This window comes from Capricornis sumatraensis, chromosome 23 (assembly GCF_032405125.1).
Source record: "Capricornis sumatraensis isolate serow.1 chromosome 23, serow.2, whole genome shotgun sequence".
NCBI lineage: Eukaryota > Metazoa > Chordata > Mammalia > Artiodactyla > Bovidae > Capricornis > Capricornis sumatraensis.
In genome coordinates, this window is record NC_091091.1 from 46756245 (window position 1) to 46783842 (window position 27598).

The 27598-nt window shown below is 48.3% G+C and overlaps 1 protein-coding gene across 2 annotated transcripts in view; it reads left to right on the forward strand.

Annotated features, from left to right (window-relative positions):
- Positions 1-27598, forward strand: part of DOCK1 (dedicator of cytokinesis 1) — a 564920-nt gene that overhangs the window by 409737 nt on the left and 127585 nt on the right. For both annotated transcript variants that reach the window (XM_068961248.1, XM_068961249.1), the window contains exon 30: positions 26853-26931. In XM_068961248.1, coding sequence (XP_068817349.1) covers positions 26853-26931 — 79 coding nt within the window. The remainder of the gene's footprint in view (positions 1-26852; positions 26932-27598) is intronic.

Below are 27598 nucleotides of genomic sequence, written 5' to 3' on the forward strand. Positions count from 1 at the left end.
ATGTACATGGGAAATCAAATGGATCTTGATTTGCAATTTGCTAAATTTGCAATTTGGCAAATTCAGCCTCATTTGAATTTAAAATGAAAAATAAGCTTGGGGATCATTTTTGTGGCAGCCTTGGTTCATTGTTTCTCCATTCAAGTGTTTACTGAGTGCCTACTAGGGTTGCATAGACTGCTTGATGCTAGGGGTACATGTGAGCAAAGGCAGGTGTGGAGCTTGCTGTCAGGGAGCTGAGAGTCCACAGGAAAATGGTGGGCTTGGCTTAGACCACCAAACAAGTAAGCATCTAATTATAGACAGGATCGGGCACTCTGATGGAGAAGCTCATGGTTCTATAAGAGCAGGTTATGACCATTCAGTGGGCCTGGGAAGGCTGGGAGCTGAGTAACTGGAAGGAATTGACCAGGTGGGTCCAGGCAGGAAGAGGCACCCTCTAGGGGATGGGAACAGCATGTGCAAAGGCCCTGTGCATGGGAGGCACTGAAAGGTCCGTGAGGCCCAGGCTCATCCTGCAAGTTCACACATCTCACAGCGTGCTCGGCCCCCGAGGACACCTTTGATAAGCACTTGCCCTCCCTCACCCGCTTCCAGCAGGAATGAAGCTCATTGCATGTTGGCCTCGATGTTGGCCTCGATGTTGGCCTCATTCTATAAGGTCATGACTGTTGGTCTAGGTTTGTGCCAGGCTCTGCTATAGACATGAGGGATCTAACACCTAATAGGAGGGATCAAGCCCCTGCCTTCGTCGGGTTTGCCTTCCCTTTGATGGGGGCTGAGCCGTTAATCCAGCAAATATACAACTAGATTATATAACATCAGCAACTAATAAGTGCTGTGAAAAAAATAAATGAATATGATGAGGGACTAGGAGGTGCCTAGAGGGCTGTGTTACTCCTGGCAGGGGGTCTGGGAAAACTTCTGGGGAGGGTGGAAATGGGCCATCCCTGGATCAGAGCCAGAATACCAAGGTTTTCCCTCTCCACTTGCTCCTACCTGCTTCTTCCCATCACACCGAACCAAACCTTCCCAAGGACGATGAAGGGGAAGACAAGAGAGCTAAGAATTCAAAAAGAGATAAAACCAGCAGAGATCACCAAAATCACAGGGTGCAAACAGTGATCGCATCAGTAAGAAAATTGTTTCCAGCCCTGATTTGCTTTCCCTTTAAATAGGACATTCAGACGCAGCTTCACCGTAAAATTGATTTATTGTGTGGAAATAATTTCCGTAGCAGGGGAACTAATTTGATTGTGTAGCATAAAGAAAATGTATGTGGGACAATGGGGAAGAATTGAGCCAAAATGAATCCAATATATTTTAATCTCTGCAATACAGATTATATTTTCAATTAAGAAGCTTAACTTGTGAGTGTTCAGCCGGCGGGGGCTTCCTGGGGCCCTTTCCGCATGTGTTTATGAGTAATAAGTCACTTAGCATTAGGAAGGTGGGTGATCATTAGCCTGCGATTACCCAGTGGCCTCCCGTTAACATCAAAGTAAATGCCTGCTATGGCCACGGCTGTGGCTGAGTTCAGGTGGTGGAAAGTGGAGAGATGCGGAAAATGGAGCCGTTGTGTTGGTGAGTGCCATTGACCAGACACCATGTGTCGAGGCACCCAGGTTGGCTCAGTGGTAGAGAATCTCCCTGCCAGTGCAGGAGACACGAGTTCAGTCCCTGGGTCAGGAAGATCCCCTGGAGGAGGAAATGGCAGTCTGCTCCAGTATTCTTGCCTAGAAAATTCCATGGACAGAGGAGCCTGGTGGGCCACGATTCATGGGATTCCAAAGAGTCTGACACGACTGAGTGCGCATACACAGACTCAGATAGAACAAGAAAATCCTAAATTCTACCTCCTCCTGTCCGTCCTGGTCATGTGAGAAGGGGGTCTCTCATATGACCTGTCAGGCCTTTTGGAAGCAGAGCTCAGCATGACTGTGTTGTTTTGTGAACTGTGTCTAAGGAGCGTGGGCTTTGAAGCAGGCAGAATTCAGTCTTCACTCCACAGCTTGCTTCCTGCATGGAAGCCTCATGGACGCCTAGGTAAAGGGGAAGGCGGATGCTGGCCCTAATGCAACATTGTAAATCAACTATATTTCAATTTTAAAACAATTTAAGGAAAGGAAAAAAAAAAGATGCTTGCCCTTATCCACTCATCTTCATCTTTTCTTTTTTAAAGATTTTCTTTTGATGTGGACCATTTTTAAAGTCTTTATTATATTTGTTAACAATTGTTTTCTGTTTTATGATTGGCCTCTTTGGCCCCGAGGCATGTAGGATCTTAGCTGCCCTACCAGGGATTGAACCTGCATTGAACCTGCACGGTCTGCATTGGAAAGTGAAGTCTTAACACCTGGACTGCTAGGGAAGTCCCGGTTCTCGTTAATCTTAAATCAACCTGTGTGATGGAGCCGTGATCCTTTTTATTTCACAGGCAGTAGACTCTGCCTGTTGGGTTTCGGTAGGGCCTGGAGCACTTCTGCCCCTACTCTCTGCTCACGATTCCTTCCCCTCTCTTCGTCCCAGTGGCTGTCTGCGGAGGACAAGATTCTGGGGCCTAAGCTTGCAGACTCTCTAGCTCTGCCTTGCTCCCCTCCCTCTTTAGCACAGACAGAGATGATTAGGGTGAGAGCCTGAAAAGATAAAGAGGTCATTTGAAAAAAAAACAGAAACAGAAGGAACCTGGCAGGGAAAGCAGAGACAGATGTGGAGTCTTTTTTTTTTTTTTAATCTATTTCTAGCCTTTCCAGAAGGCTGGCTAGGCAGGCTGGGGCTGTGGACACACAGGGGCCCGTGCAGCCAGCGAGTGGCTGGGTAAGAACAGGACGTCCAGGGCTCCCTCCCTTGCGTGTGGCCGTATGGCGGGGAGTGTGTCAGGGGTGATAGCATCAAATCCAACACCGTGGACCCAATGGAGGCCCAGAATGAGGTCAGGGCTGGGCAATGGGGCTGCCCCCTGGAGAGCAAGCTGAGAACTGGGCCCAAGGCAGATGGGCTGAGCAGCAGGCCAGGGGAGGGCGATGGGCCCGAAGGCTGGAGGGGCAGCGATGGAGGAGCTGGAGCAGCAGTGGTGACTGGCGGCAGAGACCAGTTTAAAATGAGGCCTCCTGTTGCTCCTCTGGGCGTTGGTCTGCTTCAGAAATATTCATGGAGCAGTCAGTACAGCTGGGGCTGCAAGGAGAGTCGGCCCAACCCACAGGGGCCGGCCCCGCCTCTGCCCACCCATCCTTTCCCCTCCCCTCTGCTCCTCTCTCCCCTCCAGGGTTCATCTTCCTCTGCCCAGAAAGGCTGCAGTTCCCTAGACTCTCTGCTTGGCCCCCCGCACGCCCTCCGCTCTCCTCCTCATTCTGAAATCTCTGTTTCATGTTTTCCATCCATTCCCAAGAATCTGTTTGTACCTGGACTCAGATCTGGTTTCAAAGGTAAATCCCACCTGTGACCTCACTGACAGCAGCGACCCAGAGCCAGAAGCCAACATCTCAGCACCTTTAGAGGCGCCGTCTTGGCACTCTGCCCCCTCGCTGTCATTCCCATGGAACACGGTGCCTGTGCCCTCCTGGTGTGCTGGGCACGCACAGGCCTGGTCACCTTAGAAACCTCCTGCTCCACCCACACCCCAGCTCCGTCCATCACTGCTCCCTGATCATCACAGTCCCATCCCATGGTAGTGCTCAGAGAATGGGGGTAATTGGAAGATCCACACAGTGTTTAAACCAGAAGATGGCGAATCACAACCCATGGGCGAGATCTGCTCGCCACCTTTTTGGGGGCAGGGGTCAATTTTGTTTGTTTTTATGGCCTACAAAGAAAGGGAAGGATTGAAGGCGGGAGGAGAAGGGGACGACAGAGAATGAGATGATTGGATGGCATCACAGACTCGATGGACATGAGTTTGGGTAAACTCTGGGAGTTGGTGATGGACAGGGAGGCCTGGCATGCTGCAGTCCATGGGGTCGCAAAGAGTCTGACATGACTGAGTGACTGAACTGATGACCTACAAGCTATAAAATAGTTTTTACTTTTATTTTTTTAAGCTAACACTTCTCTTGTGTTTAGTCTATGCTGGCCTGGAGCTGAACTGGGCAAGATTCTAAGCACTTTATAATTTTCTCTTATTTTTTAAATGTATCTTTAATTGGAGGATATTTGTTTTACAATATTGTGTTGGCTTCTGCCATACAACAACGTGAATCAGGACTAAGTATACACATGTCCCCTCCCTGTTGAACCTCCCCCCTACCCCCCCACCTCCATCCTACTGTTCTAGGTTGTCACAGAGCCCTGGGTTGAGCTCCCTGTGTTACACAGCAACTTTTTAAGCTTTATTTTGTTATTTATTTGGCTGCTTGGGATCTTAGTTGTGGCGTGTGGCTTTAGTTGTCCCTCGGATTTTAGTTCCCTGACCAGGGATTGAACCTGTGTCGCCGGCAATGCGTGGTGGAGTCTTACCACTGGACCACCACGTAAGCCCCGGACTTCACATTTTAAAAGGGCTGAAAACAAAAAGTCAGAATAGCACAACACAGATATTATATGAATCCTGAGTGTCCCAGTGTTCATAAATCAAGTTTTATCCGCACATAGCCACAATCATTTGGTTTTTGCCCCAACAGTAGAGTCGATCAGTTACAACAGAGACCAGATGGCCAGCAAAGCCTAACTTATTTACTATCTGGCCTTTTATAGAAAACGCTTGCCACTCTCTGGAATAAACTGTCTGGTGTGGAAAGTATGGTCCGCTTGTGTCTGAGAATAAGGCAGCACGTAGCAGGTCGGCTGCCCCCTCCTCCTGTTTCAGTTTGATGTTTGTAGATCTTGTTCTGAACATCGTAAAGATGTTTTTCGTCTCAATGCAGAAAAGCAATTAGATGTGTCGCAGTCGTGAATTTGCGATGCTGCTTCACACAGCGGGCAAGTGGGATGGCTCAGCCTGGAGGAGAGACACAGTGTTTCTCCTCGCTCAGGCTCTGGACTCTTCAAAAGGCTCCACCTCCTTCTCTGAGGACCTTCCCCAGTTCCCTCCCACCCTTGGCTGCCTTTTAGAGTAACCTGCCCATCCTCTGGGGCAGGGGCGTGGGGAGCAGAAGGCTCGGCGGAGATGGGGCCCTGGATGAGGGCTTCCCCTTGGGTCCTTCACAGCCTGTGTCACAAGTTCCGGGTGCCCAGATGTCATCACCCCCTTCAGAGCCCCAGGAATCTTAAGGATAATCTAGCCTGGTACTGGCCCGTATAGAGGGCGCGTTCAGTCACCCCCGCGGTATAGCATCCCACCTCCTCTCCCCGTCCCTCCTCTCTCGACTTGTCCACGCTCTCCTGTAAAGTGGAGAATGACGGCATCTGCACCCGCTGCGCCGTAACCTGGAGTTCTCTGGCTCCCTCTAGTTTACCCCAGCCCCCACCAAGCGTGGCGCCCCCAGCTGCACCCAGCACCAGACTGCGTGCAGACTGCTTCACGATGCATGCAAACTAACGTTTCCTAGGAAAGCTGGAGACGTGGCCTTCCCCACCTCTAGGCGGGTTTGACGCTGTTCTCAAGACTCTGCCCCAGCGTGCATTCTTGCTCCATGCCTCTCAGGACATCCGCTTCCATCAGGGCTGCCTCGCCCTTGGATGCTTCTGGAGCTTGAGCCAAGTGCATGGATTTCCTTTTAGTCAGTTGTAGACAAGTTTTGAGAAAGACTTTGCGCTCTTTAAGACCCAGGTTCGATCCCTGGGTTGGGAAGATCCCCTGGAGAAGGAAATGGCAACCCACTCCAGTGTTCTTGCCTGGAGAATCCCGTGGACAGAGGAGCCTGGCGGGCTACAGGCCAGGGGGTCGCAAAGAGTCGGACCCGACTGAGTGACTAACACATGACACGGCGTGAGAGAAGGAAGGCAGGCTGTAGAAACTACAGTTTCCCTATGTGTCTCCTAAAAGTCAACGGTAAGTTCTGTATAGAGGGGGCCTCCGTGGTAAGGCCGGGCAGCTCCGCCCACCTGTGGGGGTGCCTCCTGCATGGGGGTGCCTCCATCCAGGGGTGGGGAGAAGGATGGGCAGTCACCTGGCTTCTCGGCTCCGCACCTCCTGTCCGGGGACCTGGGCTGATCTCATGGTTCCCACTATGCCCTCTAGAGGGCATCTGAGTGTACAGATGCGTCCTGGCCCACCAGGCGCGGGTAAGAGCTGCTTGTCAGTGTCAGCTCCCTTGTCCCTGCGTGGGATGAGCAAGCTCCCGCTTTTCTCCAACTGTGTGTCTCGGTGTCTTCCCCGGAGTCTGGGCTTTCTCTCACTGCTGGCTGGTGTCAAGTCAACATGGAGTAATCCCCTGTGCATCTGAGTCTTGGGCCGTCGCCCCAGGGTGAGGGGCCACAGCAGAGGTTAAAAGAACTGCTGCAGGGAGCGTGCTGGTTCTTCTTTATTAAAATATACATATATATATATTTATTTGTTTTTATTTATTTATTTGGCTGTACTGGATCTTAGCTGTAGCACACAGGATCTTTAGTTGGGGCACGTGGGATCTAGTTCCCCGACCTGGGATCGAACATGGGCCCCCTGCATTGCAAGTGCGGAGTCTTAGCCACTGGGTCCCCAGGCAAGTCCCTGATGCTGGTTGTTGGTTGTCGAGGAGGTGCCCAGGGGAGGTGCCCGGGTCCTTCAGCTCTTCCCAGCTTCACTATGTGCTGTCACTGGGTCAGGAGACAGAGACGTTTCCCAGGCCCTCGGGAAGAAGCGTGTTGTAGGTGTTGACTCAGAGTGTGGTGTGGGAAGAAGAGTTTGCTTCTGACGCCTTCAACCCCTGGATCCGAAATGACAGAGGTGGGCTGAGCAGAAATAACCCATCCAGATTCAGTTGACAACCTAGCACCCGGTGCATCTCCTGGGAGACAGGAAGCAGCCTTTGCTGTCATTCTTTGTCATCTCAGGCGGGGCATTAATTGGGCATTTGTTAACATAGTGTGTCAATATTAGAATTCAGAAGCAACTAGAAAGTTGATTTCCTAGGGGGCGGCTGGAGAAGACAGCTCTGTGTGGCCCGCACTGAGGTTCCAGGGCAGGACTGGGGACCCCTATGTGTCATCTCTCTGTGAGCATCCTCTCTAAGCCCATTTTACAGATATGGAAGCTGAAGTCCAGTCCCGAACTCTGTAAGAGGGCAAGCAAGCATTAGTCACTCAGTCGTCCATGGAATTCTCCGGGCAGGAATACTGGAGTGGGTTGACGTTCCCTTCTCCAGGGGATCTTCCCAACCCAGGGATCGAACCTGGGTCTCCTGTATTGCAGGCAGATTCTCTACTGTCTGAACCACCAGGGAAGCCCAAGCAGATAATTATGCCTTACAAGCAAGCATTCTGTAAGAACGGGACAGAGCTGTACAATTGGGAACTGACCAAAGGCAAGTTCTAGGTTCTTTTTTTATTTTTTTTAATAGATACCATCAATTTTTCATCATTAAAACTGGATAAAAGGTAGCTACTCAGCACTTCACTACTAAGTTTTAGTGAAAGAAAGTTTTAGGTCCAAGCCTTCCACACACAGATATTCATGAAACACTTTTACCAACAATCAGGGCATACAGTCTGCTCTGAAACTTCAGGAAGCACCACTTGGCTGTCATTTCAGGGGTTGAGAGAACCATCTGGAGGCAAGATTGATACAAGCTTATAGTCACCATCAGGAACCAGAGTCCTCCAAACCAGTGCCCTGAGACCAGAGCAGAAGCTCAAGGTTTGGGTCTCAAGTCTCAGTACCAGGCACCTTGGAACCAGGCACCGTATTCACACAGGAGCGGGCAGAGTCCTTACAGTATTGTAGCTCATCCACTTACCTTGCATAGCCTCGAGTTCCATCAGGATAGGCCATTTCTGTTTCCTATTCATTAAGCAGGCACACATTTCACAAAAGAAAACTATTATGAATAATTATTATGCTGATGGGGTTTCCCAAGTGGCTCAGTGGTAACATAATCTGCCTGCCAGTGCAGGAGACACAGGAGACACAAGATACATGGGTTTGATCCCTGGGTCGGGAAGATCCCCTGGAGGAGGCAATGGCAACCTGCTCTAGCATTCTTGCCTGGAGAATCCTATGGACAGAGGAGCCTGGGGGGCTACAGTGCATGGGGCTGCAGAGAGTCGGGCACGACTGAGTGACTAGCATGCACACGATGCTAGAATTTCTGCTTTTGATCAAGGTGAGGCTTAGCCCATGCCGTCGTCTGGAACGGGTTTTCTGGTTAAAGGCTGGTAACCAACTGTCTACAGTAGCACTTGAATATATCACTTCAACCAGCGCTCTCTGTTGAAGTCCTTGAGAGTAATTTTCAGACCTCCTAACATTCACCGTGAGCTTACTGTAGTCCAGCCACTGTTCTAGGCACTGTCCATGTTTTGGATCTTTTCACCTTTACCACGTAGCAGGTTGATACTCTCTTGTATCCATTTCATGAACAAGGAATCAGCTCAAGGTTTGCACAGTCTGGATTTCATCTCAGTCCATTTATCCCTGGAGTCTCTGCTCTAACCCCTGTGCTCACCTACCTCCTGGCACCAACTGAGGCTCAACTCCCAGTCTCCCTATCTCATGTCAAGACTTCCGATGAGAAGGATGCTCAAGATTGTTTGATGGCTGTAGTTGAGGGTGTGGAGGTGCTCACTGTTCTGTCCAGGAAAGAATAAAAAGAATAAACAGATCAAATGGTCTTGGTGGTAAAAGGTAAACAGATTTTAACTAGAAAGTAGGGAAGGATTAATTAGTTTACAGAGGGAATGGAGTGGAAACTGTTGTTAGAGATCAGAGAAGGTAATTATATCTTTTCTCCTTGAATATCATTTGTTTACATAACAGGGCATATTTTCAGCTTTGTGAGCTCTGTCTTCCTTGTTTGTAACTTGTAATTGAACGGGCCTGGCTCTTGGCCAGTAGAACTTTATTTACATACACGGGCAGAGGGATGGACTTGACCCCTGAGCTGTAGCTTGCTGCCCTCTGAGATTGGATATTGAATGATTTCATATTTCCTTGCTTAGGATTATGACACTGGTGTGGGAAATTCCAGTCCCATACTTGACGCTCAGGGCCATGCTGTTCTCGCCAGAAAGAAAGCCTCATCTTTTTAGGATAAGCCAGAGGAATTATGTTAATATGAACAGCTGTTTAGGTGATTTTATGGACTGTTTGGGGAGGAAAGTCATCATTCAGTTCTTGAGCTCTTACGTTCTGGGTTGCTACATGAATCCAGGGAACAAATGAGCTTGGAATCAGACAACATCCTGGGCTTAGAATAAGGTCACGCCTGTTAATGAAAGTGTCACTCGGTGGATTGCAGAGAAAGGAATCCTGAAAGAGCCACTTCATTCTTGCAAGACCTGGTTCAGGTTGGTTTTTCGTGCTTTCGCACTTCCAACCGCCCCTTCTCTAAGCTGAGTCTTTCTTCCTGTCACTAATACTCAGAACAGCGGGAGGGCCAACAAAGGAAAGAGCTTTAAGATGACTGTCTCCCCCACCCCCTTTCTCTCTCTCTGGGGCTTACAGAAGAATAAAAGTGGAAATGGGATCCAGAGAAATCAGCCTGGGGTCGAGGTCTGTGGTCGTCAGTGAGGGTCCTTGGGAAGCTCCCGCTGGAGTGCGGATGGGCGTCTGAACTGATACACAGTCATCATGTGATTGTGTTGCACCACCTGGAAAGGGGGGATTTTTGCAAATAGAATAATTAATTGATCTTAAGTTCGGGAGATTATCCAGGCAGGCCTCATGTCATCCCCAGAGCCTGGGAAAAGGAGAGGATTGTCTCTGGCTCATGGCAGAAGGGAGGGAGGGTGTGAAGCATCAGAAGAACTTGATGATGGATTTGGTGAGAAGGAATGCAGGTGGCCCCTAGGATCAGAGAGGGGACCCCGACTGCCAGCAGGAGAGGGAGACCTCAGACCTACAACTGCAGAGAACTGGCTTCTGCCCAGATGAGCCTGGAAGTCCAGAACCTCCATATCAGAACTCACCTTGGCCAACTCCTGGACGAAGGCCTGCTGAGACCTCAAACAGAAGACCCGACTTAGCCCACAGGGAGTTCTGACCCCTGGCACTGTGAGATAATGGCTGTCGAAGCCACTGCATCTGCAGTGATTTGTTCCACACCAGCATATACCCTTCGAAGAGGGCAGCCCTCCCCAGGGCACGTGACCTTCATGTGATGCCTGCCCGGGTGGGAGCAGGGGCGAGCTGCGGCCCTGGGCTGGTGCACTGCCCTGTGGCACTGTTAGCCTCAAAACCAGAGGGCAGACCTCACCAGGCCACTGTTTCCATCTTGGGAAGCTAGAAAGTTCCCTCCACTCAGCGTCAGTGATGGGGATTCTGAGCCCCAGTAAAATCAAAGAGCGAAATTACAGGATATTCTGCTTTTCTCTGAGCTTCAACACCAGCTGAGCTTTCACAAACTCTGGTCTTCTGAACTCTCCTCTGCTCACTGCATGCTAAGGAGATCCTTCAGAACCTCCTTGGACATAAATAGCAGCGAAGAGGGCAGAGGCCGTCATCTTTTCTGCTTTTATTAATTAACTAATCTTGGCTGTGCTGGCTCTTCATCGCTGCACGTGGCTGTTCTCCAGTTGCAGGGGCCACACTCTGCTTGCCGTACACGGGCTTCTTGGCACGATGGCCTCTCTGGATGTGGAGGGAAGTCTCTAGGCAGGCAAGTAGCTGTGGCATGTGGGCTCAGTAGTTGTGATGCAAGGGCTTAGTTATTCCGCAGCCTGTGTGAGCTCAGTTCCCAGACCAGGGATAGGACCCGTGTCTCTTGCACTGGCAGGCAGATTCTTAATCACTGGACCACCAGGGAAGCCCCATCTTTTGTATCTTTATCATCCTCTAGATAACACATGCCAGTTATTGAGTAGGTGGTAGGACCCAGGGGCTTCCCAGGTGGTGCCGTGGTAAAGAATCCACCTGCCAGTGCAGGAGACGTGGGTTCCATCCATGGGTTGGAAAGATCCCCGGAGAAGGAGATGGCAACCATTCCAGTATACTTGCCTGGAAAAATCCCCTGGACAGAGGAGTCTGGCAGGCTACAGTTCATAGGGTTGCAAAGAGTCGGACCTGACTATGTGCCTGAGCAGGCATGCACACAGTAAGACCCAGGTCATTTGCAAACACTGAGCCCTCTAAGTCCCCCATCCACAGACCTCAAAGAAAATAAATTCAGAGATGTTCGTTCACTTGCCCAAGGTTGCGCAGCCTGAGGGATGGGGCGTGATTCAGCACAGAGTGCTCCCAGGGGTACCCCACATACGAGGCCCACCAGCCCAGTGAGAGGGAGACTAAACAAGCCAGGAGTAGAAGTAGCTGAGCGCCAGTGAGGATGTGGAAATGCAGCCGCGTCAGCAGCTGCCAGGCGGCTCTTCCTGGCACTCATGTAAGCACCTAGCCCCTTGAATGGACAGAAAACCTCGCCCCAGTGTTTAGCCTTTGGCAAATGAGCCTAAAACAAATTATATTCGTTTGCTAAATGACGACAGTGTCTGTTAGCAAGTCTTGAAAATGAATCGGAATAAACTCTAGGCGTAGCTAGTACATTCTGAGCATGAAATAGCTGGAAAGAATCACCCTCTTTGGGTTAACTATCTTAGTTTCTCTTAAGAATTTCAGCCCTGAACCCTGCAGCTGGCTCACAGCCTCTGACCGCTTCCTGTTTTCCTGGGCTTCCTACATGGATTCAGTTACACTGTGTTTTATATGCGATGCTTTGCCGACTGCCATAGGGAGCAAAGCTTCAGGGGGCTCTCAGGGGACTGGAGTGGTTATCCTGTTAAGTGAGAAAGGACTCCCAGGTCTTAAATGGCTCTGGTGGATGGTGTGGTCATTATCAGGCCATTGTGGTTGTTTCTATTTGTTTATATTCATGCTTTCCCTAAATGCCTCACCTGGTTCTTTGGGGAGTAAAAGTCAGAAGTTTTTATTCCCAAGTTGTTTCTGTTCATTCGTTTGTTTATTTGTGTTTGTTTGTTTTGTTTTTAAATCGTGATCCTGAGTCATACAGATGTTGGGGTTATGGACAGAGAAGTCATGATTCCTGCTGCTGGAGTTTTTAGAAATACCCTGTTCTCTTTCCTCTCCCAGTGTTTTTTGTTTTGTTTTGTTTTTAAATTGAGGTAAAATATATATTGGGCTTCCCTGATGGCTCAAGAATCCACCTGCAATGTGGGAGACCTGGGTTCAATCCCTGGGTTGGGAAGATCCCCTGGGGAAGGGAACGGCTATCCACTCCAGTATTCTGGCCTGGAGAATTGTGTCACAAAGAGTCGGACACAACTGAGCGACTTCCACTTTAAAATCTATATCGCATCAGTTCAGTTCAGTTCAGTCACTCAGTCGTGTCTGACTCTTTATAACCTCATGGACTGCAGCACGCCAGGCCTCCCTGTCCATCACCAACTCCTGGAATTTACCCAAACCCATGTCCATTGAGTCAGTGATGCCATCCAGCCATCTCATCCTCTGTCGTCCCCTTCTCCACCTGCCCTCAATCTTTCCCAGCATCAGGGTCTTTTCAAATGAATCAGCTCTTTGCATCAGGTGGCCAAAGTATTGGAGTTTCAGCTTTAACATCAGTCCTACCAATGAACACCCAGGACTGATCTCCTTTGGGATGGACTGGTTGGATCTCCTTCAGTCCAAGGGACTCTCAAGAGTTTTCTCCAACACCACGGCTCAAAAGCATCAATTCTTCGGTGCTCAGCTTTCTTTATAGTCCAACTCTCACATCCATACATGACCACAGGAAAAACCATAGTCTTGACTAGACGGACCTTTGTCGGCAAAGTAATGTCTCTGCTTTTTAATATGCTGTCTAGGTTGGTCATAACTTTCCTTCCAAGGAGTAAATGTCTTTGAATTTCATGGCTGCAGTCACCATCTTCAGTGATTTGGAGCCCCCAAAAATAAAGTCTGACACTGTTTCCACTGTTTCTCCCTCTATTTGCCATGACGCGATGGGACTGGATGCCATGATCTTAGTTTTCTGAATGTTGAGTTTTAAGCCAGCTTTTTCACTCTGCTCTTCCACTTTGATCAAGACGCTCTTTAATTCTTCTTCACTTTCTGCCATAAGGGTGGTGTCATCTGCCTATCTGAGGTTATTGATATTTCTCCCGGCAATCTTGATTCCAGCTTGTGCTTCCTCCAGCCCAGCATTTCTCATGATGTATTCTGCATATAAGTTAAATAAGCTGGATGACAATATACAGCCTTGACGTACTCCTTTTCCTATTTGGAGCCAGTCTGTTATTCCATGTCCAGTTCTAATTTGCCATCTTAATCATGCAGACGTGTACAGTTTTCATTAATTCTATTCACCGTGTTTTGCAGCCATCACCACTCTTTATTCCCAAAGTGTTTCCTCAGTAAGGAGAGCCTCTTGAGTCCTCATTTCTACCCCTCACTCCCTACTCCCACACACGAGGAACTCAGAAAATACTTCTGTGACAGTCGCACACTTTTACACCCTAGAAAGCCGATCTTCTGGGGCAGTCGGCACCCAAGCCCAAGGGACAGGTCAGCGGTCACCCTTCCCTCCTGCTTCCTCTGCCCCAGCCTCCCTACTGGGGCCGTCCTGATGCTGGAGCTAGTAATCCCAGGAACAGCGGGAGGATCCCAGGAGGGGAGGCAGGAGGCCTCTCGGATGTTTGCTGGGGTGCTCATGGTGGGGGTTTCTGGGGTCCGCTGAGATCCTTGCTTATTCGCCATGGCTGATTCTAGAGTGAGGGTGTGACTGTCCCTTGCCTGGCCCCTCCGCCTGTAGAGATGTTTCTTTCCTCGTGTTCCCCAGTAGGCTTTCCTGATGTGTCTGTGTTGGGGATTTTCCCTCTTTATCCAGGATGCCCATAAATCACTCACCACTTATTGTGTGAGTTTGTATGAGATTAATAGGTGAGGCGGGCACGATTGGCGATGAAGAGGACAGTACGATGAAGGCGATGCTGGAGAGTAGAGGGAGAGGGAGCCTGTACATTCTGGAAACTTGACCCTGAAATGAGTTTGTTAGCTGACATGCTCGGTTTCCCAGAGGCACAAATGGAGGGAACCTGCTGACTTTGGTTTCCAAATCACTTTTCTCCCAACTCTTGGTAACACCACTTCCTGGTGTAAAGAGGGAAGCTGTTTTCTCTAAGCTTTGGAAGGGGGCTTTTTAACACCTTTTTAACAACAACTTTTATTTTCTGATGTCAAGAAACAGACATGAGCCCTGGCTCCCTCCTGAAATAGGTGAAGAACTCTCCAAAACCCTGCATGAAGAACAGGTCAGAACTGAAGCCCAGCTTTTCAGGACTTGGCAAAACTTTTCATTAAGGGCCAGGTACCTCTGCAGGCACCACTGCACAACACTGTGTTCGTCATGGGAAGACAGCCATGGGCAGTTTCTCGATGAATGGACATGGTTGTGTTCTAATAAAACTTTATTTATACCACCTCACACCCATTAGAATGGCTGCTATCCAAAACAAGCAAGCAAACAAACAACAAAAAAAAAAGCCCTCAAGTGTTGGCAAAGGTGTGTAGAAATTGGAACCTTGCATTGTTGGCCGGCGTGTAAGATGGCACAACTGCTGTGGAAAACAGTTTGGCAGTTGCTCAAAAAGGTAAAAATAGAATTGGCATGTGACCCAGCAATTCCATTTATGGGTGTAGACCCCAAAGAATTGAAAGCAGGGACTTGAAGAGATATTTGTTCAACCATGTTTATAGCAGCACTATTCCAGGTGGCCAGAAGGGGGAAGCCACCCACGTGTCCATCCATGGTCGATGGATGAATGCAATAAATACAATGTGTCATTATCCATGCAAGTGAATACCGTCCAGCCTTTAATAGGAAGGGCATTCCAACACATGCTGCAACACGGATGGACCTTCAGGACACGATGCTGAGGGGAGTAAGCCAGACGTGAAATGACACACACTGTATGATTCCGCTTGTATGAGGTCCTTAGAGCAATCCCATTCATAGAGACAGAGAGGAGAAGGGTGGCTGCCAACGCCTGGGCGCTGGAGGGAGTAGAGTGGCTGTTTGATGGGGACAGAGTTCCCGTTTCGTGAAGAGTTCTGCGGGTGGGTGGCCGTGATGGTTGCCCCACTGTGTGAATGCACTAAGTGCTCCTGAGCTATACATACACTTAGAAATGGGTAAGGCAGTAAATTCTGTGTTACGTGATCTTCACCACACGTTTTTTTCAAAAGGCTTTATTAAAATAAGAAATCAAAGAACTTTTCAAAGTTAAGCCAGGGGTTGTGGTTTGGGGACTGTGCTGTGAAGGATGGAGAGCTGGTTGTAGACAGTGTGGGGAGAAACCAGGTGAGCTTGGTGAGAAGCAGCTGGAGGAGGCTGCCTGTCCCAGTTACTCCGTCCATGGAGAGACGTGTGTATGTATATTAGTCAGAACAGTAATCGTTGCCATTCACAAGGCAGCTGCTACATCACAGACCCGGAGCCCTCAGAAGAGCCTTGTGATGGACTTTCCCGGCAGTCCAGTGGTTAAGACTCTGCCCTTCTGACGCAGGGGTCGAGGGTTCAATCCGTAACTGGGGAACTAAGATCCCACATGCCTCGCGTTGTGGCCAAAAATAAATAAACAAAAAATAAATTATTGTTGTTGTTTAGTCACTAAGTCATACCGACTCTTTGCGACCCCATGCACTGCAGCCCGCCAGACTCCTCAGTTCATGGTATTCTGCAGGCAAGAATACTGCAGTGGGCTGCCGTTCGCTTCTCCAGGGGATCTTCCCGACTCAGGGATTGAATCCACATTACCTGCATTAGCAAGTCGATTCTTTACCACAGAGTCATCAGTTCAGTTCAGTTCAGTTCGGTTGCTCAGTCGTGTCTGACTCTTTGCGACCCCATGAATCGCAGCACACCAGGCCTCCCTGTCCATCACCAACTCCCGGAGTTCACTCAGACTCAACGTCCTTCGATTCAGTGATGCCATCCAGTCATCTCATCCTCTGCCGTCCCCTTCTCCTCCTGCCCCCAATCCCACCCAGCATCAAAGTCTTTTCCAATGAGTCAACTCTTCACATGAGGTGGCCAAAGTACTGGAGTTTCAGCCTCAACATCATTCCTTCCAAAGAAATCCCAGAGCTGATCTCCTTCAGAATGGACTGGTTGGATCTCTTTGCAGTCCAAGGGACTCTCAAGAGTCTTCTCCAACACCACAGTTCAAAAGCATCAATTCTTCGGCACTCAGCCTTCTTCACAGTCCAACTCTCACATCCATACATGACCACAGGAAAAACCATAGCCTTGACTAGACGGACCTTTGTTGGCAAAGTAGTCTTTGCTTTTCAACATGCTATCTAGGTTGGTCATAACTTTTCTTCCAAGGAGTAAGCGTCTTTTAATTTCATGGCTGCAGTCACCATCCGCAGTGATTCTGGAGCCCAGAAAAATAAAGTCTGACACTGTTTCCATTATTTCCCCATCTATTTCCCATGAAGTGATGGGACCAGATGCCATGATCTTCGTTTTCTGAATGTTGAGCTTTAAGCCAACTTTTTCACTCTCCTCTTTCCCTTTCATCAAGAGGCTTTTTAGTTCCTCTTCGCTTTCTGCCATAAGGGTGGTGTCATCTGCATATCTGAGGTTATTGATATTTCTCCTGGCAAGCTAGATTCCAGCTTGTGTTTCTTCCAGCCCAGCGTTTCTCATGATATACTCTGCATATAAGTTAAATAAGCTGGATGACAATATGCAGCCTTGATGTACTCCTTTTCCTATTTGGAACCAGTCTGTTGTTCCATGTCCAGTTCTAACTGTTGCTTCCTGACCTGCATACAGATTTCTCAAGAGGCAGGTCACGTGGTCTGGTATTCCCATCTCTTTCAGAATTTTCCACAGTTTATTGTGATCCCCACAGTCAAAGGTTTTGGCATAGTCAATAAAGCAGAAATAGATGTTTTTCTGGAACTCTCTTGCTTTTTCGATGATCCAGCAGATGTTGGCAATTTGATCCCTGGTTCCTCTGCCTTTTCTAAAACCAGCTTGAACGTCAGGGAGTTCACTGGTTCATGTATTGCTGAAGCCTGGCCTGGAGAATTTTGAAGGGAGTCATCGGGGAAGCCCAAATAAATAAATACCAGAGGTTAACAGTTTCTAAATGTAGAAAATAAATAAATTTATTTATAAAAGAGCCTGTGCTGTTGCTGCTAAGTCGCTTCAGTCGTGTCCGACTCTGTGCGACCCCATAGACGGCAGCCCACCAGGATCCCCCGTCCCTGGGATTCTCCAGGCAAGAACACTGGAGTGGGTTGCCATTTCCTTCTCCAATGCATGAAAGTGAAAAGTAAAAGAGAATTTGCTCAGTCATGTCTGACTCTTAGTTACCCCATGAACTGCAGCCCACTAGGCTCCTTCATCCATGGGATTTTCCAGGCAAGAATACTGGAGTGGGGTGCCATTGCCTTCTCCGAAAAGCCCATGAGATCTGTGTTAATACCCCGTCTTCCACGGAGCGACCCACCCCAAGCATCCAGACCATCAGGAAGGGGGTGCTTCCTGAGTGTTAATGGGCGCTTTGGAGCAGGGTGAGCTCTGAGGCCGTGATGACCCCTGAACTCTCTCAGGCAGGCACTTATGTTGCTCAGACGACTTAGAAAAAGAATTTGACAAGAGAATGTGTTTCAAGCCCTTGCAAAAAACTGCCTTAAATGTTAAGGCCTTTAAACCTGGGGAAAATTAACTTAGAAAACATTCTAGAAATAATAGGGGCCAATATGAAAAGGCTACATCCTCTAGGAGTCAACAGTATGCCATCCTGGAAAAGCCAGGATGGAGCAGTAAAGATCAGTGGCTCCCAGGGGCTCAACAGGAGGGAGAGGTGAGCTGGCCAAGCACGGAGGGTCTTTAGGGCAGTGACTGTTCTGTATGATTCTGTCGCGGGGCCGGGTGTCACTGCATGTTTGTCCAAAGCCGTAGAACGTACAACCCCAAGAGTGTGCCCTAACGAGACTCTGCACTTTGGGTGATGATGATGAATTACTGTGAGTCCAACAGTTTATAACGTGGGCACCGCCCTGGTGCGGGATGTCGGTCATGGGGGACCCAGTGGAGTGGGGAACTCTCTGTAGATTTCATTCAGTTTTGCTATGAGCCTAAAGCTGCCCTTAGAAATTGTCTGAAAATAACAACAACAATAATAATAATGTGGGAGTGGGTACGAAGTTGGGGAGAAATGAGTCAACCATGCACAGACAGTAATAATCGATGAAGCTGAGTGAAGAGTACATGGGTCTCTTTTGCTGTCTACATTTTAAAAGATATTTATTTGTTTATGTATTTGTCCTAGTTGGAGAAGAGAAAGGCTACCCACTCCAGTATTCTGGCCTGGAGAATTCCATGGACTATACAGTCCATGGGGTCGCAAAGAGTTGGACACGACTGAGCAACTTTCACAGGGTCCAGACATCCTGAAAGTGGCCACACCGAGCACAGCCCTCCGCTTCCCCTCCCGCTGGACCACCCCCCTCATTTCTGCTGCTTGAGCATCTTCTCAACACCTTGCATGTTCCACATAGTGTTGCTACTTCACAGACATCATGGTGTTTGATGCCGCAAGTCTTGGGAGGTATGAATTACCACACAGAATCTTTGATCTTCACTGCAGCGTGCAGTAGGTATCTCTTTAGTTTCAGCACGTGGTATATTTAGTCATGGCATGCAAAACTCTTCGTTTCAGCACGTGGGATCTAGTTCTCTGACCGGGGATCAAACCCGGGCCACCTGCATTAGGAGTTTGGATTCTTAGCCACTGGACCATCAGAGAAGTCCTTGGCTGTCTGCTTTTGTGTCTGCTGGAAATTTCCCTCCATGCAGTGTAAGAGGAACACAGTTAGTTGCAGGGTTGTACTTGTATCATGCTGACCACGGTAGTTAACCTTCCTAAGGAAAGCAGTACATGATTGTGACCGATTGTGACCTTGTTCTAAGCCCACTGGGAGCATGCTTTCTGCATCTCTGAGCTTTTATTTCCTGGTTTATAAAATATCAGGTAATTCGTACCGGAACACATATCCGGAGCACCAGTGCGTTGAGCGTGTCGGACAAGCTGACCCTGGCCCACTGATTCCTGCTCCAGGACAACCCCTCTCCCTCAGCAGGGATGAGACGTTAGGGGATGCTCCCTGGGGATTCTATGATGCCCGGCCTCGTAGACTGAGCCCGCGTCTCCCAGGGCTGGCCAAGCAGAAAGGTGCAGAGCGAGTTGCAGTTAAGAGTCTAATGGATACTGTAGGCTTATTGATTAGGAAAAGAAACGAAGCAAATCTCAGGCATTCAAGGGTGGTTAACCCTTCGGCTTTTCTGGCCGGGTCCCCGCTGTAAACTCTTCAGGAGCCCCATCACCCGCCGCCCAAGGTGCAAACTCTGTACCCTGGCGTCTACAACCTCTCACAGCCCCCATCGACACTTCCAGCCTCCTTCCCAGAAAGTTCTCCTGACACCAGTCTCCACACTGTCTCCCAAGCCACAAAGACTGCAGGCGCTCCTCACCCAAGGCTTCCACTTCCTGCGCATCGCTACCCGTCAGGACGCTCCAGGGTCGTTCCCGGAACTCAGTTCTCTGTGCTCACGTGGTCTTCGTTCTTTGCCCAAGATCCCACCAGAGGCAGCAACTGATGCTGTTTCGCCGCTGACCTGGCACCCAGATGTTTGTGGGAGGTGCCAGGAGACCTGTCGGCTGGGGGCAGGCCCCCGTCGCGCGGGACTGAAGCCACAGTCTGTATCCCTCCCCTCGCTTCCCCCTAAGCCACCTCTCCTTCCCAGCGTTCCTGAGCAACACGGAAGCCGCGCTCAGGCAGTTTTCCAGCTGCGACTCCTTGCCTCGGTGTTCTGCAGGGAGAGACGCTGTCACTTTGCATTTGCTGCCTTTTTTCCCAACCACTTCGGGCGAAACATTTTGTTAAAAGATGCAGTTTTTTCCCCCCTAGAGTGACTGTTGGGTGGGTGCCAGAGGTATTTAAGTGCCCTCGGATTGAACTGTACAATCTCATTATATAACTTACAGTCAGTTCAGAGGAGGAACAAGAGAAGCCCCACAGCTTCAGCCGTTGAGACATGGGCTTCGCCTTGTGCCCAGGATGCTTGGGGCGTCTCGCCATAGATGCGTCCCCCTCTGCAGTAATGAGGTCCCTCTTCTTCCTGTTTTATTGGCAGCAAATCCTGGGTAACAGAAACACAGAAATGCCTGCAGCCCTGTCATAATAAAGTCATTTTAGGGGCTGTAACTGTGCCAAGAGCTTCCAGGAGTTAAATTGGTGTCTGATTATGTGCTGCTTTCTGAGTTGCCTTCTTCTCAATTAACACACAGTTGTTTAGGACTGTGCGACTGTGATGGCTCCGGACACACTGCTTTCCAATAGGTAGTTTTGGGGGATGGTCTCCCTTGGAGCTCAGGAGGGATCAGGACTCTTTTGTGTTGGGATGCAGAGGGGACGTAGGGGAGAGGCAGGGCCATTGGGGCATCCTCTGGGAAACGCCTGTGGCTGGAACGCTTGAACCTCAGCAGCTGCCTCCTTCTCAGAGCCTCTCCCCACCTCGCCCAGCCTTCTCCCCAACACATGCCAAAGTCAAGTCACAGGGCTTGCCTCCTCTTTTTAGCAAATGCTACTTAATGTTTTGTAAAGTGTCAGGGGAGGTCACAGTGCTCAAATGACTTTGAATCATGTGACATACATCATCCTTACCTTTAATCTCAAAGTTAGAAACACAACAAACAAACAAACCTAAGCACTTAGATTCAAAGTTCTAGGAAACTTAAAGGCTTATAGTTTAGTACTTTTATGTGTTGGTTGAAAATAGGAGAATCTTAAAAACCTGAGCAACTTTTGAAGGCCTGGTAACCAAATGTTTACATGGATGTAAAAGAGAGAGAGAGGTGGGTAGATAGATGGATATACAGGTGGATGGATGGATGGGTGGAAAGATAGGTATATGATAGTTAATAGAATTAGATTAAAGCTGTAATTGGATGTGTGTGTGTGTGTGGATGACAGTTACTCTCGTATTTGACACCACTAGGAATTACGGCACAGCATTTTGTTCCCAGCAAACGAATGCTCACTGTAGTTAAATATCCAGGTGGAGGGAAAGGAAGTCAAGGAAAACTTCCTGGGCCTTTTTGTTTCTTTGTTCGTTTTTAATTGTATGAGCTTTTGGAATGAACTTCTTGGTCTCTCAGGCTTTCTAGATTGTTTAAAAGGAGTGATGTTGTGGGGAGGCTGGTGAAGGTTGTGACTCTGACTTTCTGGGGACAGGAGTCACTTACCAAGCAGAATGAGAAAAAGTTCTTTCCTTGGGGCCATTAACAAGACAATTTGCAGTCATTGCCTTGAATAATTTGAATATCTAGAGACTGTACACCTAGAACTTAGGGCTTCTGAATCTTTGTAAGATTTGCCCCTGGCTCTCCCTACATTATTTATTTCTTGTGTTTGGTTTTTTACCTTTAAATTTTTTAGATTTTAAATAAAACTTTTCATAGGTTAAAAATGATTGGAAAGAGCTCTGTGAAAGATGGGCTTGCCCTTTTTCTTAATCATTTTGATCCTGTGGGACAATATCCATGAAAGCATTTAGTTCTCACGCCATTAACTTCATTTTCTAGAAATGACTTTGCGCTCGTGGCTTGGCATGAGACAGGACTTGCTTGGCTCACATTCCCCCACCCCGTCTCTCTTTTCTGGCAGGGGAGCAGCAACACGCGTCTGCCCTGCGCCCTGCGCTCCTCTCGCCAAGTTCTCTGTCTCCTGCAAGTGTCTCACTCTCCTGTTCCTGAAAGCTGGGAACATTATAAAGAGCAGACATGAGCTCCGTTCCCTGGGTCCTGCTGCTCACGTGTAGTAATGATGGATGGGGCTCATCAACACCAACCCAGACGACCCCACGTTGTGCTTGTTGTGATTCAGGGCTGGTGTTCCCTTCCTGGGCTTCCCTGTGGCTCAGTGGTGAAGAATCCACCTGCCAATCCAGGAGACGCAGTTTCCATCCCTGGGTCGGGAAGATCCCCGGGCAAAGGAAATAGCCATCCTTTCCTCCTTCTTGCCTAGAAATCCCATGGACAGAGGAGCCTGGTGGGCTATGGTCCGCAGGGTCGCAAAGAGCTGGACACGACGGAGTGAATAAATAACAGCAACAGGTTGCCACAAGGTGGCTTCTCTCTCCAGGAGAGCAGGCTGTGTGTGCGTGTGTGTCTGCCTGCGAGGAGTTCCTGGATGTATCGCTGACTCTGAGACGTCTCTCAGTGCAGTCATAAATGAATGCATCCTTAGACCAGAACATTTCTGAATACACACAGAAGCCAGCGGTCCTCTCAGATGCTTTGGGGCATCCTGATGTTTGCCTTTTACAAGGCAAGATTTCCCTCTGCCCAGGAACTTACTCCGAAAGTGGAGAGAAGCGTGAGGGAACAATGCCCAGCCATTAAATGCCAGTGCCTAGTGCAAAATTTGGTTTTCAAGAACCTCTAAGAGCTGAACCCGCAGAGGAAAATCTCCGAATGCAGGGAGAGTCAGAAGCTACCAGATATTTTGGCCTCCCTGAGCCTTCTTGAAATAGGAAGGAAGGGGGCAGGGCACAATTTTTAAAAGAATGACATAGCCCAAGGGCAGAATATAAATTAATTAGAATGAAATGGGTCCAAGATGGCAGACAAGTTAAACTTCAGCTGGACCTGGTTCCTCAATCAGCAAGCTGAGCAACACACCTAGGGGTGCCTTGACACTTCCAAGGCACTGTCAAAAGTCCAAAAATTAGGCGGTGGCCCAGTTCCTGAAAATTTTCACCCCTCCCCCAAAATAGTTGGCATAATCCTCCCACTTAATTGCCTATGAAATTACCCAACCCATAAAAACTAAGCCCGCCACGTTCAAGACCACCGCACTCACTCTCTGCAGTGGCCCACACTCTTGTCTCTGGAGTGTGTTTCTCTCTGAACAAATCTACTTCTTACCTATCACTTTTTCTCTCACTAAATTCTTTCTGTGATGAGACATCAGGAACCTGAGCTTCATTAGGTCCTGAAACCAGATCTGTGATCTCAGTTGGAAGCCCGTGGGTTTTGGCTATGTTTGCGTTCCAGTCTGAACTAAACAGTTTCACTCTGACGTGGGTCGCCAGCTTATCCATCCATCATCCACCCATCTGTCCACCCATCCGTCTGTCCGCCCACCCATATCCATCATTTCCTTCTTTTCCTGTGGCTAACACCTAGTGAACATCTGTGACGTGCCAGATGTCAGTTAGGCATTGCAGCCAGTGGTGAATAAACAGGCCCATTCGGGAGCAGACTGGAGGGCTTTTCTGTCCTTGAGTGCAGTGCCAGTGGTGCCCAGTGTGGGCAGGGTCACCAGGGATGCAGAGCGGAGCCCACTTACAACCCCTTCCCCACCTCATGACCCCCCTCCTGGCAGACAGGACTTGCTTGTCAGTGCCCTTGAGCCAGGCTGGAGCCCCTCACTCCAGACTAGTAGGCACCCTGCTGTGTGATCGCCTGGCTTAGCTGAGATATCTTTCATAATCATTGACTGAAAGCAGATTGTTCTGCAGAAGCTTCTAATGTGATTTTCGTATTTGTCTCCCTTAGCTTGATATGTATCAGAAATAACTCATGAATTACAACAGATAGAAAATATTCTTACCTAAAAGCCTCTGTGTTATGTTTCTTTTTGCCTGGTTAGTTGACTTATCTTCAAGTGGACTTGGGGCATCGCTAAGATTTTAATTCCATCAAGTGTGAAACGTAGGATATAATGATGGTTCTATAAAGGTGATGTGGCCTTTGATACCTGTAGCCTGAGTGGCTCGCCTTTGTTGACAGCATTGATGATGCTTTTGTTTGATCATCCCTTCAGTTTTGCCCTGATATGCCATGTTATTTGTTTCTTTGTCCTGGCTTTTTAAAAAATTTATGGAGAGTCTAAATTATAGAATCTGTCTCAGCACCGCTCTTTCTCAGCTGTCAGTTCATTAAAAAGTTTTTGTTCAGCTTTCATATTATTTCAGCGTGGCATCTTTTTTTTTTTTTTTCCCCAGTCATTTTGAGCAATATCTTTATTTAACTAGCTGAAATTGTTCCAGGGCTTAATTAGAAGTAGCATATTGCAGCTCTTTGGGTGCTATCTCGAGGCACAATAATTAGCCCTGTAATAATAATGCACATCTAAGTGAACTTGTTATTGTCATGGAGGGCTGGAGAGAGGGGCTTTCTGAAGCCTTGTAAAGGCCCTGGGGTACTCCAGTGAACAGCCAAGTTCTGAAGCCGAAGGAAAAGTTGAGCAAAAAAACAAAACGTTCAAGGCCATAACCCTAGTGTTTTTGTATTGTGTGACCCCCCCTCCCCCTGTGACAGGAAGTCATTTTACCCCACTGGCACTGGAGGCAGTCTTCAGGTTGCTGGGGTCAGTGCAGGGCACACCCACAGATGCTATCTGAGCACAGTTGCCAGGGGTCACCTGGGCCAGGGAGCGTTGTACTTCTGAGGGCTGAACATGACGTGGACTGAGGCCCAAGACTGGGGGCTGGTTAGGGTTGCTAGGCGACCTGTCTATACACGCTTCCTTCGTGGCTCAGATGGAAAAGTCTGCCTGCAAAGCGGGAGACCGGGGTTCCATCCCTGGGTGGGGAGGATCCCCTGGAGAAGGGAATGGTAACCCACTCTGGTATTCTTGCCTGGAGGATTCCATAGACAGAGGAGCCTAGCAGCCTGTAGTCCATGTGGTTGCAAAGAGTTGGACATGACTAAGCAATTAACAGTTTCACTTTTTTTTTTTCAATCTTGAATTATAGTGGTTTTGTCCTGCTCCTCGATTAATTTATCAGGATCCTTCAATACCCTGTATTCAGCTCCCCCCACAGCCACCCCCACTCAATAAATTACAGCATTCATCAAGGAGAGCTATTTTTCCAGTTTCCCTGGGCATTCTGTAATGGCAGAGTCCGGCCGCCCTGTGGCTGATGAATACCGCTGCCCAGGCCATGCTCCTGGTTCCAGACAAGCCAGCATCTCCATGCCCCTCTGTGAGTAGGCACTTACAATACCAGATCCGACTTTCTTGATTTTGTCTTAACATCCTCAGGGAAGGATCCTAGTAACTCTGGCTACATTTTTCTTCAGCCACGAAGATAGCAAGCACCAGCACAGGCCACTTGTCGCACTTGTTTGGTCGTGGATCCCACCGATGGGTCCCTTGATGAAATGATGTCTGCACATCCTCTTTCTTGGAGCTTGTGCCAGAGAAACCTGCATGACAGCGAGTGTAGGGCAGGAGGTGGTGGTGGGAGGTGGTGATGGGGACCTCCTTAAAGCCCCAGGTGGCCCTGTCCTCTCCCTGTCCTGCCGGGTTAACTGGCCTTTAGTGGCTCTGGGACTGTCCAGGCTGGGGACCTTCTCCAGGCATGCATAGCTAAGGAGATCCTATTATCAGCGTCAGTTCCTAGTAAGGAACCTGGATTTCCCTTACACTCTGTGGCTGCTTCCTGCTGTCTAAATAGAGGGAGGATAATGAAGTTTATTATCTGTGACCTGATGCTCGCTGCTCTTGCATCCTGCCTTTGTGCAGAGGGAGAAGGGTCATTTAAAAAGAAGGATGTGGACGAAGCTTTGTTGTAAACACTCTCCAGAGCAATGAGACAAATCTACTGAACAAGCTTGTGAAAGGCTGAGCACTGAGTCACTTACATCCTTGAGTTGCATATTTCATCACGGAAAAGTAAAAGTCAGGGTATGGAAGGATGTGATATTTTGTTCTGCGTGCTCACAGTGGTACCGCATTGGTGAATGGATGAATTCATATTCCTGCTGAAACTCTTGTCAAATGACTCTCATATCTACTAAAGCTTTTTTTAAAAAATTTATTTAAATTAGTAAACAGTGACTAAAGCTAGCATTTGGCGGACACATGATACTGAGGTCAGCCATACTGCTGAGCTTCCGTGATTTTTCACCTGTTGATAGAAAGGACACGTTGCTGCCGCATCAGTAAATAAAGGAAATGTTGTACCCGTCGAGTCATCACCTTACAGCTGTCCAAGGCGGTGAGCCCTGAGGGCACCCAGGATGAGAAAGCACGGGACTCTGGCCCCAGAGCGCTGAGGTGTTGATCAAAGCAACGGTTTCCTTGATCCCAGACTCACATCTTCCTATCTATAGAAAAACCGATAAATTCCTTAAGTTGGGATAATCAAGTTTCCTTTAAGTAACAGTAATCTTCTGAAGTTCTGACTACTTGATCTTTATTGCAAAACTACTGTGTATCCCAGCTCCTCGTTTACATCTTCGGAGCAGTCTCTCAGAGCAATGTGAGATGCTATGTTCCAGGCTTAAGTCCTCATTTTGTTCTGCCAAATGAAACATGATTCTCACCTTTTTCAGATTGTTCTGCATTTTTTTCCAATCTACATACCAAGTCAATCCAAGCCAGATCGTGTGTAACAGCACTTTTGAATGCTTAACTTTAAAAAGCCAGCTAAGCAAAGACCAATTTTATAATATAACACTAATATATTGTGACTCGAGAATAAGATTTAATTTGCACCTCTTCTTTTAAAAAAAATAGGTTTTTTTTTTTTAGTGATATTTTTCATATGTTACTTTCAGACTCTGTTATTTTGGTCTGTTTCTTTTCTTCTGCGTGTGCTAGTTTCCTTGATTAATTTGAAGAACATCTGCATATAATTCTCTGGGCTTTGCATTGGCAAAACTTCGCAGCTTTTCACAAGACTTAGAGAGTTCACTTGCCAGACAGTCTCAGATTGTAGCTAATTGAAATGCCAAACCTCCAAAGGTGCCAGAGCAGAAGTGTGTAATTATGTAATTTTCTCTTGATCTTTCAGAGTCTTCCTGCGAGCAATTAATCAGTATGCAGATATGCTGAACAAAAAATTTCTGGATCAAGCCAACTTTGAGCTGCAGGTGAGAGAAGGGGTAGACACAACGTTTGCTGGGAAATCATGTTAAAACAAATTGCTGGTCTGAGCCCATATCTTATATTTCTAATCCTAGAACTTAATCGGTTTCCCATTTAACGTGAGAAAATGGAATTTACAATACGTGCTACTGGAACGTGAGGATTGAAAATGATGCCTTTGGGGTATTTGCTCAATTTAGCGAGGAAGGAGATGGAGCTGTTTCAGAGAGAAAGTCTTGAATCAGAGTGACAAGTTAGGGACTCTCTGAGCCGGGAGGCGGCCGCGTCTCAGTCGACCTGGCTGCCAAGATTGTCTCAGGCCATCCTAATGTGATGAGAATCAGCCTGGGAGGCACCGTGTGTCTGCATCACTGAGCCCAGCTTGCGCGTAGAACTTGATTTTCCCCTGATATATTCCCTGCCGGCTTTGTGCTGCCTGAAGTGGCCCTTCGCAGGCGAAAGATCCCAGCCCCTCAACAGCCCTTGGCTGTGGTGAGCTGATCCTCTCATCCAGGCCCTCCTCCTCCAGTGCTTTGGGATTGCGGGTGTATGCGTGGGCATGTGTGTGTGATTTAACTGATCAATTGATTTTTGCCTGGCATGATTTCTTACTATGCATCTATTATTTGGGACTCTCATTTCCACTGAACTTCAGGTATATTTCTGCTAATC